Source organism: Oncorhynchus nerka, linkage group LG22, assembly GCF_034236695.1.
Source record: "Oncorhynchus nerka isolate Pitt River linkage group LG22, Oner_Uvic_2.0, whole genome shotgun sequence".
NCBI lineage: Eukaryota > Metazoa > Chordata > Actinopteri > Salmoniformes > Salmonidae > Oncorhynchus > Oncorhynchus nerka.
This window is the reverse complement of record NC_088417.1, coordinates 40,850,726-40,869,469: the sequence shown is the minus strand read 5'-3', so window position 1 is coordinate 40,869,469 and position 18,744 is coordinate 40,850,726. Positions and strand designations below refer to the sequence as shown.

Here is an 18,744-nt window from a genome sequence, read left to right as displayed (position 1 = left end):
CTATTGGGTCTTTATTTCGATTAAATCGGGCCATATAAAGCCAAGATATCGTTATATGTAGACTGTGTGATAAACGAAAAACAGCGATTTCACAACGTAACGTCATTTTTAAAATTCAAAAAGTAGACGATAAACTTTCACAAAACACTTCGAAATACGTTTGTAATGCTACTTTAGGTATTAGTAAACGTTAATAAGCGATAAAAATCATCCGTAGGCGATGTAAATATCATTAGCTGTCGTCTTGGAAAAAATTTCAGGAGAGAGCTCTTCCGGAATGATCTGGGCGGAGACCGGAGGTAAGTCGTGCCCCTCTTTCGGTTCAACCAAGAATCAAAGAGGATTCAATTCACAAGACTCTAGACAACATGGGGATGCTGTGGGAGTTGAATGCTCGGTCTTATCTAATTCGGCTCACTGTTAACAATTGCTGGAAGTGGCGCAAGGATATTTATTTCCATTTTCTGTGATCAGGTTTTCCTGCGCTTTCCGATGTAACGCACGTTATGTAATAGCCACAGTCGTGATTTAACCAGTTTTAAAAACGTCCGAGGCTTTCCTATCCACACATTCTAACCATATGAACGTACTATATTCCTGGCATGAGTAGCAGGGCGCTGAAATGTTGCGCGATTTTTAACAAAATGTTCAAAAAAGTAGAGGGTCGACTGAAGAGGTTAAAGTGAATTGTTAGCTAGCTAGCTAACGTTAACTGTCTGGCTCGCTAGTTAATGTTACATGTATGATCTTATTATTCGTATCTGAGAGCCATTTACTTTGCTAGTTATAGCCTAATATTAGCTAGCTAACATTGAACCTGGTTGGTTAGCTACCTGCAGATTCAAGCAGGGTAACAAGGTCATGAGTTGGGATTACGGTTCATGTCTTAACAAAATACACCACTGTGCAAGTAACCATTTCATGAGAATGTCACTGCGACAACTGTTGATAGATGTAGCTGGTAAATTCTATCTACCCCTATTTCAGAGCGCAGAATTACTGACACATTTACGAACGCTCAACACCTGTTGAATATGGCCGGTGTCAATAAAGGTTGGCAAAAAAACGTAAATTGTTGCCAGCAGCACAGTTGTAGTCACCAACCCTCTGGATAACATGAAAACTGCCTAACCAGCTCTGCTAGGATGAGTAAAATGGTCAGTGAACGGTTCTTTTACGTTAGCGAGTTAGCTTGAGTGCTTAATGTTGTTGTTAGGACAGAATGCTCGGATCAACCCTTAAAGAGGGGCGGCAGGTAGCCTATTGGTTAGAGCGTTAGACTAGTAACCGAAAGGTTGCAAGACCAAATCCCCTAGCTGACAATATAAAAATCTATCGTTCTGCTCCTGAACAAGGCAGTTATCCCACTGTTCCTAGGCTGTCATTGAAAATAAGAGTTTGTTCTTAACTGACTCGCCTAGTTAAATGAAGGTCAAAAAGAGATGGGTGGGGCTAAAGCTTAAGAGGGTGTGAATGATGCCAAATGGGTGTAGACAAAGAAGAGCTCTCCAGTTGGTACCAACACATTCAAAGGCCATTTTCTCAAAGTGAAGTTACAAGTTGATCAACTTTCATAGCAGAATTACTTTCCCATTGTTCCTCAAATGCAGTGTATGATATACCACTATGTAGCTCTGTGTCTCTGCTTTTATCCAATGTAAAAAAAAACACAATTTCAAATTTTTCTACATAAACTACATAAGCCCTGACCAACAAATAGAATACGAGCCTATCATAGCCTGTAACGTTTTTCAGGACAAGCCCACATGACAACAGCGGCCTCAGATGCCAGCAGTAACTTGTCCTCCACGTTTAGCAGAGTTTTTGAACCTCTTTGAATGTCACCAGAGAGTGTTAGTCATTAACTGTCTAATATAAAGTAATTGCAGAAGGGGGTAGTGGGTCATATCTACTGTTGGTTGATCATAATTTGGGGGAGAAGCAATACTTTGAATGTCAACTAGATGACATTTTATTCCTGCTCAGAGAGAAATTAATAGCTACTCCCTGCCTGCAATTACATGGAAATGACTTACAATATTATCTTCCTGTTGAAACACATTACATTCCTCTTGATACCTTGATTGACATTAATGATAAACTGGAATAACTATTCTTTCACTGCCTACTAATGTAGTTATTGTCTGTGTTGGCTAGCTTTGTGTATTGGTTGGACTCCTGGAGTTGTGCATTGTTCTGGTTGTTTGGCGACAGAAAATAAGCATTCCACAATGTGGCCGGGCTTCATTGTTCCTGTCAACAAAAGCATATGTGTAATCTCTAGGAACGTTACTTACCAGACATGAAGTGAAATGTGTCCCTTGTTATCAAACGAACATCAGAATCCAACTTTTGTCCAAACCGCACTACTTTTTTGGGGGGTGAAGCCGGCTATATTGTGGTGTTGTTCATTTTCGTTGCCAACCACCAGAACTAATCACAACTCAGGGTGTCCAACCAATACAGACTCTCGATTTTGAGTCCCAAAGCTGTATTGGCCAGAACTGCTCTATGGCTGCTCTCAAGGCTCATATGATACACGGGAATGCAAATAGCAGGTGTTTCTAAAGGCATTATGTTAATATAATACCCTCAGTTAATTTCTAATAAAAACAGCTGGGCATCTATTATTGGCCACTAGTCTGGAGTATTGGCCCTCAAATGTAGATAGGTCCTAGGCCTAGGTCATAGCCAAATACACTTAGCCTATGTACTGCTGTCATAAATCTATAGAGATTATAGGGATTTAAAATATATCTTATTGTTATTGGACACAACAGGCAGCTAGGTTTTTCATACTATTTTAACAATAGGCTACCCTTTTTTCATCTGAGTAGCCGAAAGTGGCAATGCTGACCACCAAAATACTCACAGGAGGTAGACCCCACATGGCAAACATTTTCTCATAAACAGTTACATAGTTACATGCTAGTTACATGCTTCTAACATGTAGCATAACAAATATAACAATTAATTGATTGATGGTGACGCAATATTGCTAGACAATCCCGGAACCAGTTAACAAAAGTCAACTCTGGCTCGATGCAATAGAACAGAGTTGAGCGTTCCTCAGCTACACATGCTACCTTGATTGATTTCAACCCAACAAAACGGGCAAAAATGTATATATATTTTTTTTCTTTGACATCACGTGCGGACAGTAATGTCAAATTGCATTGTCTATCAAGTGTGAATGTGTTCACGTATTATAATACTCTAAACATTTATACAGTATACTGTCTATAATACATAATGAGGCTAGATGTTTTTTCTATTATTAAAATATGTTTATTTTGTGTTGCACTGTAGCCTATTTCTAGAAAATGCATAGACTAAACTTACTCAGACAACACTGATAGGCCCACAATGGGAGAACACATATTTGATATCCTACAAATGTCCAGAACTGGATCAAATATAAAAGGGAAATGTGTGCTTATGACGTGCTTTTAAGACAAGGTTACAACAAACGTACCTTCTCTGATACCTGCAGGTCCAAAGCCTCTCATGTGTTCAAAGTAGACCAGCATGGAGTATTGATTTGGCTGGAATCACTCAGATCTGAGAGAAATGTGTTAGTTGATTGTTTCCCAGCAGGTCCTTCTTCTAGTGATGCGGTGGCCCGGTGGGATAGAGGAGGTAAGAGGTAAAGCCATCTCTAGCTAAGATGCAGCGCTCTGCTTGCATCGATTTTGGGAGGTATAAGCGTAGCTTGGAAGAGTAGCTGCGGCTTTCGCGACACGGGGATCCTAATAAAATACCAAAAATACCAAATAAGCAGGGTTTAAATTGGGCCAGGTCCCGCTGGGTTCGAGACCCGGCACCTAAACTCAGCAAAGAAAGAAACAGCCCTTTTTCAGGACCCTGTCTTTCAGAGATAATTCGTAAAAATCCAAATAACTTCACAGATCTTCATGGTAAAGGGTTTAAACACTGTTTCCCATGCTTGTTCAATGAAACATAAACAATGAATGAATATGCACCTGTGGAACGGTCGTTAAGACACTAACAGTTTACAGGCGGTATGCAATTAAGGTCACAGTTATGAAAACTTAGGACACTAAAGAGGCCTTTCTACTGACTCTGAAAAACACCAAAAGAAAGATGCCCAGGGTCTCTGCTCATCTGCGTGAACGTACCTTAGGCATGCTGCAAGGAGGCATGAGGACTGCAGATGTGGCCAGGGCAATAAATTGCAATGTCTGTACTGTGAGACGCCTAAGATAGCGCTACAGGGAGACAGGACGGACAGCTGATCGTCCTTAGTGGCAGACAACGTGAAACAACACCTGCACAGGATCAGTACATCCGAACATCACACCTGCTGGACAGGTACAGGATGGCAACACCAGGAATGCACAATCCCTCCATCAGTGCTCACTGTCCGCAATAGGCTGAGAGAGGCTGGACTGAGGGCTTGTATGCCTGTTGTAAGGCAGGTCCTCACCAGACATCACTGGCAACAACGTCACCTAAGGGCACAAACCCACCGTCGCTGGAACAGACAGGACTGGCAAAAAGTGCTCTTCACTGACGAGTCGTGGTTTTGTCTCACCAGGGGTGATGGTCAGATTTGCATTTATCGTTGAAGAAATGAGCATTACACCGAGGCCTGTACTCTGGAGCGGGATCGATTTCGAGGTGGAGGGTCCGTCATGGTCTGAGGCAGTGTGTCACAGCGTCATCGGACTGAGCTTGTTGTCATTGCAGGCAATCTCAATGCTGTGCGTTACAGGGAAGACATCCTCCTCCCTCATGTGGTACCCTTCCTGCAGGCTCATCCTGACATGATCCTCCAGCATGACAATGCCACCAGCCATTCTGCTCGTTCTGTGCGTGATTTCCTGCAAGACAGGAATGTCGGTGTTCTGCCATGGTAAGCGAAGAGCCCGGATCTCAATCCCATTGAGCACGTCTGGGACCTGTTGGATCGGAGGGTGAGGGCTAGGGCCATTCCCCCCAGAATTGTCCAGGAACTTGCAGGTGCCTAGGTGGAAGAGTGGGGTAACATCTCACAGCAAGAACCGGCAAATCTGGTGCAGTCCATGAGGAGGAGATGCACTGCAGTACTTAATGCAGCTGGTGGCCACACCAGATACTGACTGTTACTTTTGATTTTGACCCCCACTTTGTTCAGGGACACATTATTCCATTTATATTAGTCACATGGCTGTGGAACTTGTTCAGTTTATGTCTCAGTTGTTGAATCTTGTTATGTTCATCCAAATATGCACACGTGTTAAATTTGCTGAAAATAAACGCAGTTGACAGTGAGAGGATGTTAATTTTTTTGCTGAGTTTATAATCCAAATGAGAGTCGGGCACAGCTGGAACCCAGTACCTTTGGTTATTGGAATTCACGAATGAAAAATTGTTGTCCAATTTACCACAGCCAACAATACGATTAAGCAACAGCAAAATCATATAATCCCGTAGGAGAATGTTTACTTATTTAATTGTTCAGCTTGTTACATTCTATGCAAGAAAATAATATTCCTCTTCAGGTGATAATATTCCTCTCCCTCCACACAGGGAGAGAAATATTCATACCCAGTCATTCTACAACATTCTTTAAAAAACCCTAGAACCAATGTCCACACCCTCATGGAAATGTAATTAGCGTAATCAAACAATCCCCATAAAAACCTGTCAGTTTAAGCTAGAGATATCAGTTTTGCACTGGATGCATCTCAATCCACCACATCTCCCGCATCCGCCGGTGTTGCACTTCCACATTGGCTGAGAAAGTTGACAGTTCAATCGGTTTGGCCTACAAACTATTATATCTCTGGAAAGATGAGACTCTCACGAACACGATGGCGTTCTCTGTTTTGCGCTGCGAACCTCCATAAGCGTCTTGGGAATCGTTTGAATTCGGTAGCGTCCGAACAGTTTGGCCTCCATACTAATAAGACTCTCACGAACAAGTACATGTCGGTTGGTTTGCTCTAGAAGGCCTGCAGGCCTCACAAGACTCGTCGGAAAGTCTCCCTGTACCAGTTGAAAAAAATGTATGGAAGTACTGTATATACTGTATGGAGACTGTGCCAAAAATAAGAGGTTAAATACATGTTTACTGATCTTTCATATATCTCTCAGATATAGGACAGACACTTCAGAACAAACTTCCTTTAGATTTTCCGGGGTACTATCTGTTGTTCCATGTAGTGAATCTGTCATTCAATGCGTTTGTGTGGGCTAATAGCAGTAAGGCCAAAAATCATTTTTCATCAAATAATTGTATATATATTTGTTGGATACTTCATGGGGTCTTTACATTTCAAATCAAATAGCTAAGTGGTCCTTGGTATGACCTTCTTAAAACAATTCCATATACTGTAGCTTAGTAGAACCCACCCCCCTGCCCTTGCTTAGATAGGGCTTACACTATTATGGGTTAATGCAGTTGAGTGAAAACACACCATTGAAAGCAGTGTTGATGGCCACTGTTAAAAGAGGAGGATCAAGGAGCTTTCTGGTCTTAATAGGTTACACTTATTTCTTAAAACCAAGAAATGTGTAAAAATGCACAATTTTATAACCTGAGCTTTTAGCAGCAGCATTGGTTTATGCATCAATGGCATTGAATGCATAGGAAAGACAGGGGATACATGTAACACGGGCCAGGTGTAACAGGTAGGCCTGTTACATTATATTCACAGTGCATGATCCTTGGTTGCCTGAGTGCCACTGGAATGTTTTTTGGACATTCAAGTCATCAATATGTTGGTTTTTAGAGTTTGTGATCTAGCTAATAATTAGCCCAATTGGGTAAATGCAGATGGGCAACTCTCAGCCTATTTATTTATAGCCACTATGCTGCATCAGGTGGGGTAAATTGGGTGATAATGCTTAAATAGCACATCTGCCTGATAATATGGACCAATGTTATTGGGGTAATTTCTGGGGGAGGGGGAAATAATATTTTAGATGTCAGCGCCATTCTATTTGAATTCACGTTAGAGTAGTGTCCTTTTAAAAACTCACTAGAATTGACCTTCTCACACCCTCCACAACCTGCAGCATGCTGTGATAGCCTAGCAGCTAAGAGCATTGGGCCAATATCTGAAAGGTTGCTAGTTCTAATCCCTGAGCCGACTAGGTGAAAATCTGTTGATGTTCCCTAGAGCAAGGCACTTAACACTAGTTGCTTTGGCTAAATATAATGTGTTTTTGTCAGTATATATTGTTTAGGCTAATTCACTACTATAGTGAGATAGAACTGGGTAGAAAGGCATATACCCACAGAAGAAACGTTCACGCCCCCACCTTGTATGATTGAAGACTAAGGATAGGCAGGTAGCCTTGTGGTTAGTGCGTTGGACTAGTAACCGCAAAGGTTGCTAGAGCGAATCGCTGAGCTGACAATGTAAAAGTCTGTCATTTTGCCCCTGAACAAGGAAGTTAACCCACTGTTCCTAGGCCGTCATTGAAAATAAGAATTTGTTCTTAACTGACTTACCTAGTTTTAAAAAACGCTTGCTGTCTTGATATCACATTGACAAGAACAGATCACAAGAGTGTTAGTGCAATGACAAAAGACTGTTGGGAGAATGATAATGTCTTTCTAAACATGTGTCTATTTTTAGTAGCTGCATTGGTGTCAGAAGTGGGATGGCGTGAGGACTTGGTATAGAGAGGTGTCGGGATACTCTCTCCTCAAGGAAGGGGTAATATAGTGAGTGACCTTAATTCAACACCTAGCAATATTATCAAGAAGTTCAGACATCTTGGTGTAAGGGTTAAGGTGTTGGCTTGACAGTTATTGGACCTGGGTTCAAATCTCAGTTGGGACTATGCCTGTTATGTTTAGTAGAATAATAATGAATCATTAATAATAACAATATTATTGCTATGAAGTCGATAGATCATGAATGAAAGAATGTCCACTTATAAACCTGGGTTGCTACATATTTATTATTATAGCAGCAGCAGGAATGGATTTTGCAGAGGCGAATTATACACTGTAGATCATCTTTGGGTGCAGTCACAGAGGTAGAGGCCGAAGTGAAAGGGTCGACTTGGTCTGCTTAAAGACGCACTGTGCAGAAATCACTCCTCGATTTCCTGGTTGCTAAAATGCTAATAGTTTGCCTCAATTCAATTTATGTCACAAAACAAGCACGCATAGTGTAGCGAATCATTGTACCATCTAAATACTGTGAAATATACTTTTCATTACCAAAAATATTGTATTGTCCGCTGTTTGAAGCTGGCATAAAACCGAAAAAGCCGGGAAAAACGAAACTTGGAAAATTGGAAACATAGAAATAATGCACATAGAACAGCTCTACTGCTTCTTAGACTTGCGTTCAATGATAATAACAGATCTATAACACATAATCTCTATGTGAATGTGGTCAGGTCGCCAAAAAAGTTACATATTGCAGCTCTAATGCTTAAGGGGGCAATGCATCATATATACATACAGTCATTGGGACAATGAGCGAGTGTCGAATTTGGTCAAGGTGAATTGCTATTTTTATATGTGAGGCTTATTTTATAAGTTTCATAATGCTTAAGTTATAATGAGTGTGATATGTCTGCTGCAAAAATATAATTGGCTAGAATGTTCCCACCTGATCCTGCCTCCTCTCGTATTGTATTTCCATTAGTAGAGCGCTCAGTCGACCATCTTGGCAAAATAATAGATCCTCTTTGGTGCAGTCCATTTGACAAGAAAACCTCAAAGACCCATAATGCCACACGTTTCTGTCATGTGATTTTACATGACTTGCATAGTGCGTTTGTCAACAAGAAACCGTTTTGATATCTGGAGAATTCAGTGAATTCCTTTAGTTTTATTTTGCGTACCATTAGCTAGCTAACTATTTGAAGTCACCAATGGATAGTTGAAAATAGAACGCTGTTCTGTTATCGCTTCCAATCTCAATCATCATGGCAGAAGTAGAGAAGGTAAGCTTAGCCTAACTCATCTGTTTTGCAATCAAATCAATGGACTTTATCTTCGTGCATTGGCTTTTCTATGATATGATTCTAACATTAAAATGATTTATTTGCATTTGTAACCTAGCATGTGATGAAGACAGTGCGTTGCTGAAAAATGTAAAGAAAGACAACAGTATTTTGCTAGTTATTCGTATAACGCCAGCTTGTAGTCCTAAAACCCGGAAATAAGTTACCTCTGTTTCTTTAGGCACCCCGTTTGAAAAATGGGGGAAAGAATAGGGCTTTGGAATAAACGTCGAAAATAAGGCCTGAGGTTATATATTTTGTTTTATTAGATAATAGCAGTCAGTTACCATGACCTTTGAATTATGAGCCCTTTGTGTTTTTGTTACATCAATTCTAAAAAATTCACAAAGTGATGTTAGCTGATAAAGATTATCGAGAACCCTTCTTCACCACGGACCTTATTTTCGGCATTTATGGTTTGATTTAGCAAATTTCGGTCACTTTTATTTTGTTTAGATTTTTTTTGAAAATGAAACCTCTTTAAACTGCTTTATATCTATCAGAATATTTTCTTCACTCTGTCTGGAAACAAGATCTAATAGTGTCTGAGACCACACTATTTAAAAATGTAAAGGTTTTGATCGGTTTCCCCAAATCCCGGAGGGGAAATGTCAGTACCACCACGTCATAAATATTCCTATTTTAGTTGAAAAGGTAATTATAGAAATTGTGCCCAAGATATTTTATATAACATTTCACGTTATTTATTTTTTGGGAAGTTTTCTTAATTATATGAATTCATCATGTCTAGATATCCATATATGCCTTGATGATACTCAGAAACATGTATTTACCACATCAAAACTGTAATATTTTACATTCTTTTAGGACTTGTCTTAAGAACACGTTCACATATGGGAAACATCAATATCAATTGTAATTTAATACACCTTTTCCTAAAAAATATGTACCGTGATGGTAATGACTTAGTGTTGTGGTAATGCCAGCGTGGTGGGAATGACATATAATATAAACAACTGATGAAAATACCATTAAATATTTTTTATGTCACAGTTGTATATGTTTAATTTCGTTGAAGATCTAGAACAGGCCATTCAAACCTCACAATTTTGGGATTCAATGCATTAGGCAGAAATACATAGTTGGAAACACTGGTTGACATTAAACAAATGATTGTTCACTGGTTGCAGTCTATTAAGTCGGACTCGTGAGATAGGTGTGTGCTCACTCAATATTAGATTTTGCCCTTAATACCCTCTATTGCTTAACGAGAGAGCAAATTTCCTCCCAGACTTGTGCTATCAAGGCTCAGGGACAAGCCCAAACACATTCTCTGGTTGGTACCATACAATGTCCTCTCTCATTGGCCAAAATAATCAGTTGTCTCCCACACAACTCATCGTCTTGATTAGAGCGTAGCTCTCTGCATCAACATCTTGTATAATACCAGGGTAAGGGTCATATATAAATCATATTTCACAACACACCACTTTCCAATCAGTCCCTCATGTATGTCCGAAATGGGCTGTATTGCGCTAGGAGATGGCTGTGGTGCTGTGCAGGTTAACGTAGAAGGTTGTGCTTTGTCTGCCTCTGTTTTGGCCCACAGGCTGTAATAATTCAACAATCACATAGAAGTGGAATGATTTGAGGGGTGGGTAGGTCATCATTGTGTAGCTGTAAGACTTCAGGTGAGTGTGGCGGTGTGTTCCTTGACAGGTATGACACCATAACCACTCTTTTCTGGATAGTTGATCTTCTGTTTTTTTTTGTTTATTTTCCATTGCCTCCTTTTTTCCCTTTTTTCTTGCTGGGAAAGTTGTGAGGTGGATTTCAGTATACCACTTTCTTTTCTCTTGAGGTATCTTTCTTTTTGTTTCTTAAGATACTCCTGGTATCTTTATAGGATCTTGTTTGATTTTGTTTATGTACACTACATTACCAAAAATATGTGGACACCTGCTTGTTGAACATCTCATTCCAAAATCATGGGAATTAATATGGAGTTGGTCCCGCCCTTTGCTGATTATAACAGCCTCTACTCATCTGGGAAGGCTTTCCACTAGATGTTGGGACATTGCAGCAGGGACTTTCTTCCATTCAGCCACAAGCATTATTGAGGTCGGGCACTGATGTTGGGTGATTAATGCCTGGCTTGCAGTCGGCTTTCCAATTCATCCCAAAGGTGTTCAATGGGGTTGAGGTCAGGGCTTTGTGCAGGTCTGTCAAGTTCTTCCACACCAATCTCGACAAACCATTTATTTTTGGACCTCGCTTTGTGCACGGGGGCATTGTTTCCGTTTTAAGAAATGCTTTCACCAGAATAGGCCTAAGGAATAAGCCCCTGTTAGCCAAGTACCTCAACTCCTCCACAGAGTTGAGAGCAGACTAGTTTTTGAAAGAAATCTCAGACTCCTTTGATTCACTTTGCAGTTGATACTTACATTTTTTTAAATTCTAGAGGTACTGCCCCTAAAACGTCATTTCTCATTTGACCAATGTGGCATTGATATGAGTCAAACATTTATTCTAGTGTCAAAATTGACTACAAAGTGTAAACAGGATAATTTTGGTCATAAAGTCAGTCTCGTCCAAAACGGAGATTTGCGAGATGATAGGAAAAAATGGTGTGTCACGGAATGGAGGTACCCACAGTTTTCTGTGGGTTGGATTTATTTGAATCCTGCCCACATGCCCACAACTGTCAGCGCCCAAGTAATCGCCAATTCACAGTGCACCTGCATTTAGCCCGATAATAATGCCCAAGGTGAATTTGGTGTAACATTCACTGGCAACATAGGGTTAATAAGAGACCATAAGTAAATTGTACATGGGACATTATTTTAAAAGGTCAATAGCTCCAGCTTTTGATGATGTAACCCTTTACACTCATACCATACAGGTTGAAAATGGCAGATTTGGGCACTGATAAATGGCTAAATTGGAACACAGTGGCTGTACAGTAACATGCTATATATGAGCTCAGGCTCTGCACTTCACAGTGCTGTATGGGTTTTGACTGACAGTCGTTCTGAACTTGAACACTGCGCCCGACAAGAAGTTGCGCTCATCCCTCCCACTAAATGGGCAGCTTTAGCACATTTTTGTTGATTGCTTATACTTAGAGCTAAGTGTTAATAATATAAGATTGAACGTTATGATTTTGCTGAACATAAATGTAATGTTTGTATGGTTCAAAAGTAAAAACTAATTTGGCGTTCGTTATTTAAGGAGAATGCGGCTCTTATCGACTTACACAAATCCACAAGGAGTCAGTAGAAACCACATTTGTTTAAGCAAGTCAGCCATATCAGCTATGGTTTTTAAAAAGGTTGTAAATGAGGCTTAATGAACTGTTTCGCTGCCAGACAAGGCTCTGCTAATAGCCAGGTGTAGCGTTGGTAAGGGTTCACTCCATGGTGCTGAAAGGAAAGCTGCTGTTGGGACAGCTTTATGTAGGCCCTAACAGTTTGTGGGCACCTTTTGTCACCGTTATACGGCAATTCATGTATTGTTTAGTGTTGTGCAGTCGCTTTGCTGGCATGCATCTAAAAAAAAATGTGGAGTTTGCCCCACCAAGATTTACATGCTAAAATTGGCATCGTATGTTTGTCTACCGTGAAGAAAATTTGCCGCGGCACGCTGAATGCACTCGTGGCGATTTTAAGCATGTAAATCTTGGTGGGTCCAAAGGAGAAAAAAATGTGGGATGCATGCCACTACACAACACTAAACAATACATTAATTGCACTATAATGGTGACAAACGGTGCCCACAAACTGTTAGGGCCTACATAAAGCTGTCCCAACAGAAGTCCAAACACCTTACCACTGCTACACCTGGCTATTAGCAGAGCCTTGTCTGGCATCGAAGTAGTTCATTCAGCATTATTTACTGCCTTTTATGGCAGACTTGCTACAACAAATGTGGTTTCTACTGACAATTGAGATGTACAAACTATGGCATATGTGGACGACAAGCGGATAAGAGGCAATCCGTTATTTCGATTAAGACAATAATGAGCGAGCTAGGATGGACGTAGTCATTATAACTATTTACTCAGCACTTTTGAAATGAACAGCGACAGAATTCCGATTATGGGCCGTTCTTAGTGTACTCCCTGTACAACAAGTCAGAACCGTAGGATAAATAAAGGGGGCATATAAACAGACAATGAGAGCTCTAACAATATTTGATGATTATATTTCTCTAAAACAGGTTATAGGCTACATGTGCACCACGAAGATAGAACAGTAGGCAAAATTAAGAGGTGAAAATATACCAAATTATTAGGGTGAGACACATTGAACACTGTTTGGGTCTTTGCGTGTCAAAAAAGATACACGTCATACAGCACTATTTGACATGTTAAATCAGCTTTTAACTTGACACGTCAAATAACACATTTCTATTATAGAATGTTGTGTGTGCTGAATTTGCACGTGCAAGCCAAGTTCCACCACTACGATCAGTAGCATTGTCAAAGCTGTCCAAAAAAAGTTGGCAAACAAGCACACACCGGCCACGAACAATGTGTTTACAATACCGCGTTGGTGAAAATAGACCTAATGATTAGGGTGAGGCACATGGCCTACTAACTGCTTATTTCACAACATACACTTAGTGTTACATTTCTTAGCTACAGCATACATACAGTTTAAGTCGGAAGTTTGCATACACCTTAGCCAAATACATTTAAACTCAGTTTTTAACAATTCCTGACATTTAGCCTTCCACAAGCTTCCCACAATAAGATGTGAACTTTGGCCCATTCCTCCTGACAGAGCTGGTGTAAGCCTCTTTGCTCGCTCACAGTTTTTCAGTTCTGCCCACAAATGTTCTATAGTATGAGGTCAGGGCTTTGTGATGGCCACTCCAATACCTTGACTTTGTTGTCCTTAAGCCATTTTGCCACAACTTTGGAAGTATGCTTGGGGTCATTGTCCATTTGGAAGCCCCATTTGCGACCAAGCTTTAACTTCCTGACTGATGTCCTGAGATGTTGCTTCCTCATGATGCCATCTATTTTGTGAAGTGCACCAGTCCCTCCTTCAGCAAAGCACCCCCACAACATGATGCTGCCACCCCTGTGCTTCACGGTTGGGATGATGTTCTTTGGCTTGCAAGCCTCTCCCCTTTTCCTCCAAACATAACGATGGTCATTATGGCCAAACAGTTCTATTTTTGTTTCATCAGACCAGAGGACATTTCTCCAACAAGTACAATTTTTGTCCCCATGTGCAGTTGCAAACCGTAGTCTGGCTTTTTTTATGGCGGTTTTGTAGTAGTGGCTTCTTCCTCACTGAGCGTCCTTTCAGGTTATGTCAATAAAGGACTCGTTTTACTGTGGATATAGATACTTTTGTACCGGTTTCCTCCAGCATCTTCACAAGGTCTTTTGTTGTTCTGGAATTGATTTGCACTTTTTGCACCAAAGTATGTTAATCTCTAGGAGACAGAATGCGTCTCCTTCCTGAGTGGTATGACGGCTGCGTGGTCCCATGGTGTTTATACTTGCATACTATTGTTTGTACAGATGAACATGGTACCTTCATGCGTTTGGAAATTCCTCCCAAGGGTGAACCAGACTTGTGAAGGTCTCCAATTTTGTTTTCTGAGGTCTAGGCTGATTTCTTTTGATTTTCCCATGATGTCAAGCAAAGAGGCACTGAGTTTGAAGGTAGGCCTTGAAATGCATACAAAGGTACACCTCCAATTGACTCCAATTGTGTCAATTATCAGAAGCTGCTAAAGCCATGACATTTTCTGGAATTTATCAAGCTGTTTGAAGGCACAGTCAACTTAGTGTATGTACATTTCTGACCCACTGGAATTATGATGCAGGGAATTATAAGTGAAATAATCTGTCTGTAAATAGTTGTTGGAAAAATGACTTGTCATGCACAAAGTAGATGTCCTAACCAACTTGCCAAAACTATAGTTTGTTAACATGAAAATTTGTGAAGTGGTTGAAAAACGAGTTTTAATGACTCCAACCTAAGTGTATGTAAACTTCTGACTTCAACTGTATCTCCCTTGTATATTTCATTATTCATGCAGCAGCATGCAAGACATTTTTGGACTTGCCTTGTGAAGGCGACGCAGCGTTCCTTTGTGGGCAAGTTTTGTTATCAAGGTCTGGCATTCTCTGGATTCATGGTGGGAACTTGGGGGGAGAAAACACACAGCCACTCCATTGAATAGCAATGTTAGTGTTTGCTTTGCAATGCTTGCATTTAGCCATTGATTCCTTCAAAACGACTCATTGTTGAATTTGCGATATCCAACTTGTTGTGTAATCTTCATGTCCAATGGCCAATGAGCACCGATACATTTTATCTTCAATTTCTCTTCATTATTTCTCTTCATATGACAAGGATTAAAAAGGATTTTCCAGTAGATTATCAACTTTATTCATGATGATGACTGCTAGCTAAGACTTTGAAAGGAAGATGTTGACATGATCAGTTCAAAGCTACTGTACATATAACTGGATTTCACCTTCATTTTATCTGTGGCCAATGACCTTGCGCCTTCTTGGAAGGGCAATTGTAATATAACTCTGTGGCAGGACCCAAAGGACTGAAATTGTGGATGTCTACCCTTGCTAAGGACTTAAACTTGCAGATGACGTACTGTCCCCATGAGTGACAGAACACTGAGTCAATCACGGCGCAATGCTCCTATTTTCTGCTGGCTCGCCCCACCACCACAGAAAGCACTGCGCTAGGCTGAAACACCTGCATTTTGGAGCTGCCTTACTCAAGAAAACAAAAAAGAGACCGTGTGTGTGCAGCTTTATTAACTTAATTATATATATTTTTTAAAATACATTGCTTGCAAACTGATATGTAACACGCCCTGCCCCACCTGCCCTGAATGACGGGTCGCCACTGCTCATGACTCTTTTTTAAAATTACGATTTGTTTTCCTGAATTGCATTGTGAAAGCCTGACACTGTAATGTCGTATTTTCTAACTTCATTAGTCATGTTGGCAATATACAAACAGAATTGTGCCCACCTGACCCAGATTGCAAGTCTTCTTTCATTCATAAGTGCATTGAAATGAATGTCCACTAGTTAGTCCTCTCACTCAAACCCTTGAAATGTGTTTGTCTTATCTTTCATTTACATTACATTTAACATTTAAGTCATTTAGCAGACTCTCTTATCCAGAGCGACTTACAAATTGGTGCGTTCACCTTAAGACATCCAGTGGAACAGCCACTTTACAATAGTGCATCTAAATCTTTTAAGGGGGTGAGAAGGATTACTTTATCCTATCCTAGGTATTCCTGAAAGAGGTGGGGTTTCAGGTGTCTCCGGAAGGTGGTGATTGACTCCGCTGTCCTGGCGTCGTGAGGGAGTTTGTTTCACCATTGGGGGGCCAGAGCAGCGAACAGTTTTGACTGGGCTGAGCGGGAACTGTACTTCCTCAGTGGTAGGGAGGCGAGCAGGCCAGAGGTGGATGAACGCAGTGCCCTTGTTTGGGTGTAGGGCCTGATCAGAGCCTGGAGGTACTGAGGTGCCGTTCCCCTCACAGCTCCGTAGGCAAGCACCATGGTCTTGTAGCGGATGCGAGCTTCAACTGGAAGCCAGTGGAGAGAGCGGAGGAGCGGGGTGACGTGAGAGAACTTGGGAAGGTTGAACACCAGACGGGCTGCGGCGTTCTGGATGAGTTGTAGGGTTTAATGGCACAGGCAGGGAGCCCAGCCAACAGCGAGTTGCAGTAATCCAGACGGGAGATGACAAGTGCCTGGATTAGGACCTGCGCCGCTTCCTGTGTGAGGCAGGGTCGTACTCTGCGGATGTTGTAGAGCATGAACCTACAAGAACGGGCCACCGCCTTGATGTTAGTTGAGAACGACAGGGTGTTGTCCAGGATCACGCCAAGGTTCTTAGCGCTCTGGGAGGAGGACACAATGGAGTTGTCAACCGTGATGGCGAGATCATGGAACGGGCAGTCCTTCCCGGGAGGAAGAGCAGCTCCGTCTTGCCGAGGTTCAGCCTGAGGTGGTGATCCGTCATCCACACTGATATGTCTGCCAGACATGCAGAGATGCGATTCGCCACCTGGTCATCAGAAGGGGAAAGGAGAAGATTAATTGTGTGTCGTCTGCATAGCAATGATAGGAGAGACCATGTGAGGTTATGACAGAGCCAAGTGACTTGGTGTATAGCGAGAATAGGAGAGGGCCTAGAACAGAGCCCTGGGGACACCAGTGGTGAGAGCGCGTGGTGAGGAGACAGATTCTCGCCACGCCACCTGGTAGGAGCGACCTGTCAGGTAGGACGCAATCCAAGCGTGGGCCGCGCCGGGAGATGCCCAACTCGGAGAGGGTGGAGAGGAGGATCTGATGGTTCACAGTATCGAAGGCAGCCGATAGGTCTAGAAGGATGAGAGCAGAGGAGAGAGAGTTAGCTTTAGCAGTGCGGAGGGCCTCCGTGATACAGAGAAGAGCAGTCTCAGTTGAATGACTAGTCTTGAAACCTGACTGATTTGGATCAAGAAGGTCATTCTGAGAGAGATAGCGGGAGAGCTGGCCAAGGACGGCACGTTCAAGAGTTTTGGAGAGAAAAGAAAGAAGGGATACTGGTCTGTAGTTGTTGACATCGGAGGGATCGAGTGTAGGTTTTTCAGAAGGGGTGCAACTCTCGCTCTCTTGAAGACAGAAGGGACGTAGCCAGCGGTCAGGGATGAGTTGATGAGCGAGGTGAGGTAAGGGAGAAGGTCTCCGGAAATGGTCTGGAGAAGAGAGGAGGAATAGGGTCAAGCGGGCAGGTTGTTGGGCGGCCGGCCGTCACAAGACGCGAGATTTCATCTGGAGAGAGAGGGGAGAAAGATGTCAGAGCACAGGGTAGGGCAGTGTGAGCAGAACCAGCGGTGTCGTTTGACTTAGCAAACGAGGATCGGATGTCGTCGACCTTCTTTTCAAAATGGTTGACGAAGTCATCTGCAGAGGGGGGAGGGGAGGAGGATTCAGGAGGGAGGAGAAGGTGGCAAAGAGCTTCCTAGGGTTAGAGGCAGATGCTTGGACTTTAGAGTGGTAGAAAGTGGCTTTAGCAGCAGAGACAGAAGAGGAAAATGTAGAGAGGAGGGAGTGAAAGGATGCCAGGTCCACAGGGAGGCGAGTTTTCCTCCATTTCCGCTCGGCTGCCCGGAGCCCTGTTCTGTGAGCTCGCAATGAGTCGTCGAGCCACGGAGCAGGAGGGGGAGGACCGAGCCGGCCTGGAGGATAGGGGACATAGAGAATCAAGGGATGCAGAAAGGGAGGAGAGGAGGGTTGAGGAGGCAGAATCAGGAGATAGGTTGGAGAAGGTTTGAGCAGAGGAAGAGATGATAGGATGGAAGAGGAGAGAGTAGCGGGGAGAGAGAGCGAAGATTGGGACGGCGCGATACCATCCGAGTAGGGGCAGTGTGGGAAGTGTTGGATGAGAGCGAGAGGGAAAAGGATACAAGGTAGTGGTCGGAGACTTGGAGGGGAGTTGCAGTGAGGTTAGTGGAAGAACAGCATCTAGTAAAGATGAGGTCGAGCGTATTGCCTGCCTTGTGAGTAGAGGGGGAAGGTGAGAGGGTGAGGTCAAAAGAGGAGAGGAGTGGAAAGAAGGAGGCAGAGAGGAATGAGTCAAAGGTAGACGTGGGGAGGTTAAAGTCGCCCAGAACTGTGAGAGGTGAGCCATCCTCAGGAAAGGAGCTTATCAAGGCATCAAGCTCATTGATGAACTCTCCGAGGGAACCTGGAGGGCTTTCACCTACAACATATCTTCCAGGAATATTCTTATCATGTTACTGAATGTATCCAGAG

At 42.3% G+C, this 18,744-nt stretch overlaps 1 protein-coding gene across 1 annotated transcript in view; it reads left to right on the top strand.

Moving 5' to 3' along the window:
* The first annotated feature begins 8,702 nt into the window (after positions 1-8,702).
* The window catches only part of LOC115105176 (vacuolar protein sorting-associated protein 41 homolog), a 28,997-nt gene continuing 18,955 nt past the window's right edge, over positions 8,703-18,744 (top strand). Inside the window, 1 exon segment of the mRNA XM_029626867.2 lies at positions 8,703-8,916. Within this exon segment, the coding sequence (XP_029482727.1) occupies positions 8,899-8,916 (18 nt within the window). The 5' untranslated portion in view covers positions 8,703-8,898.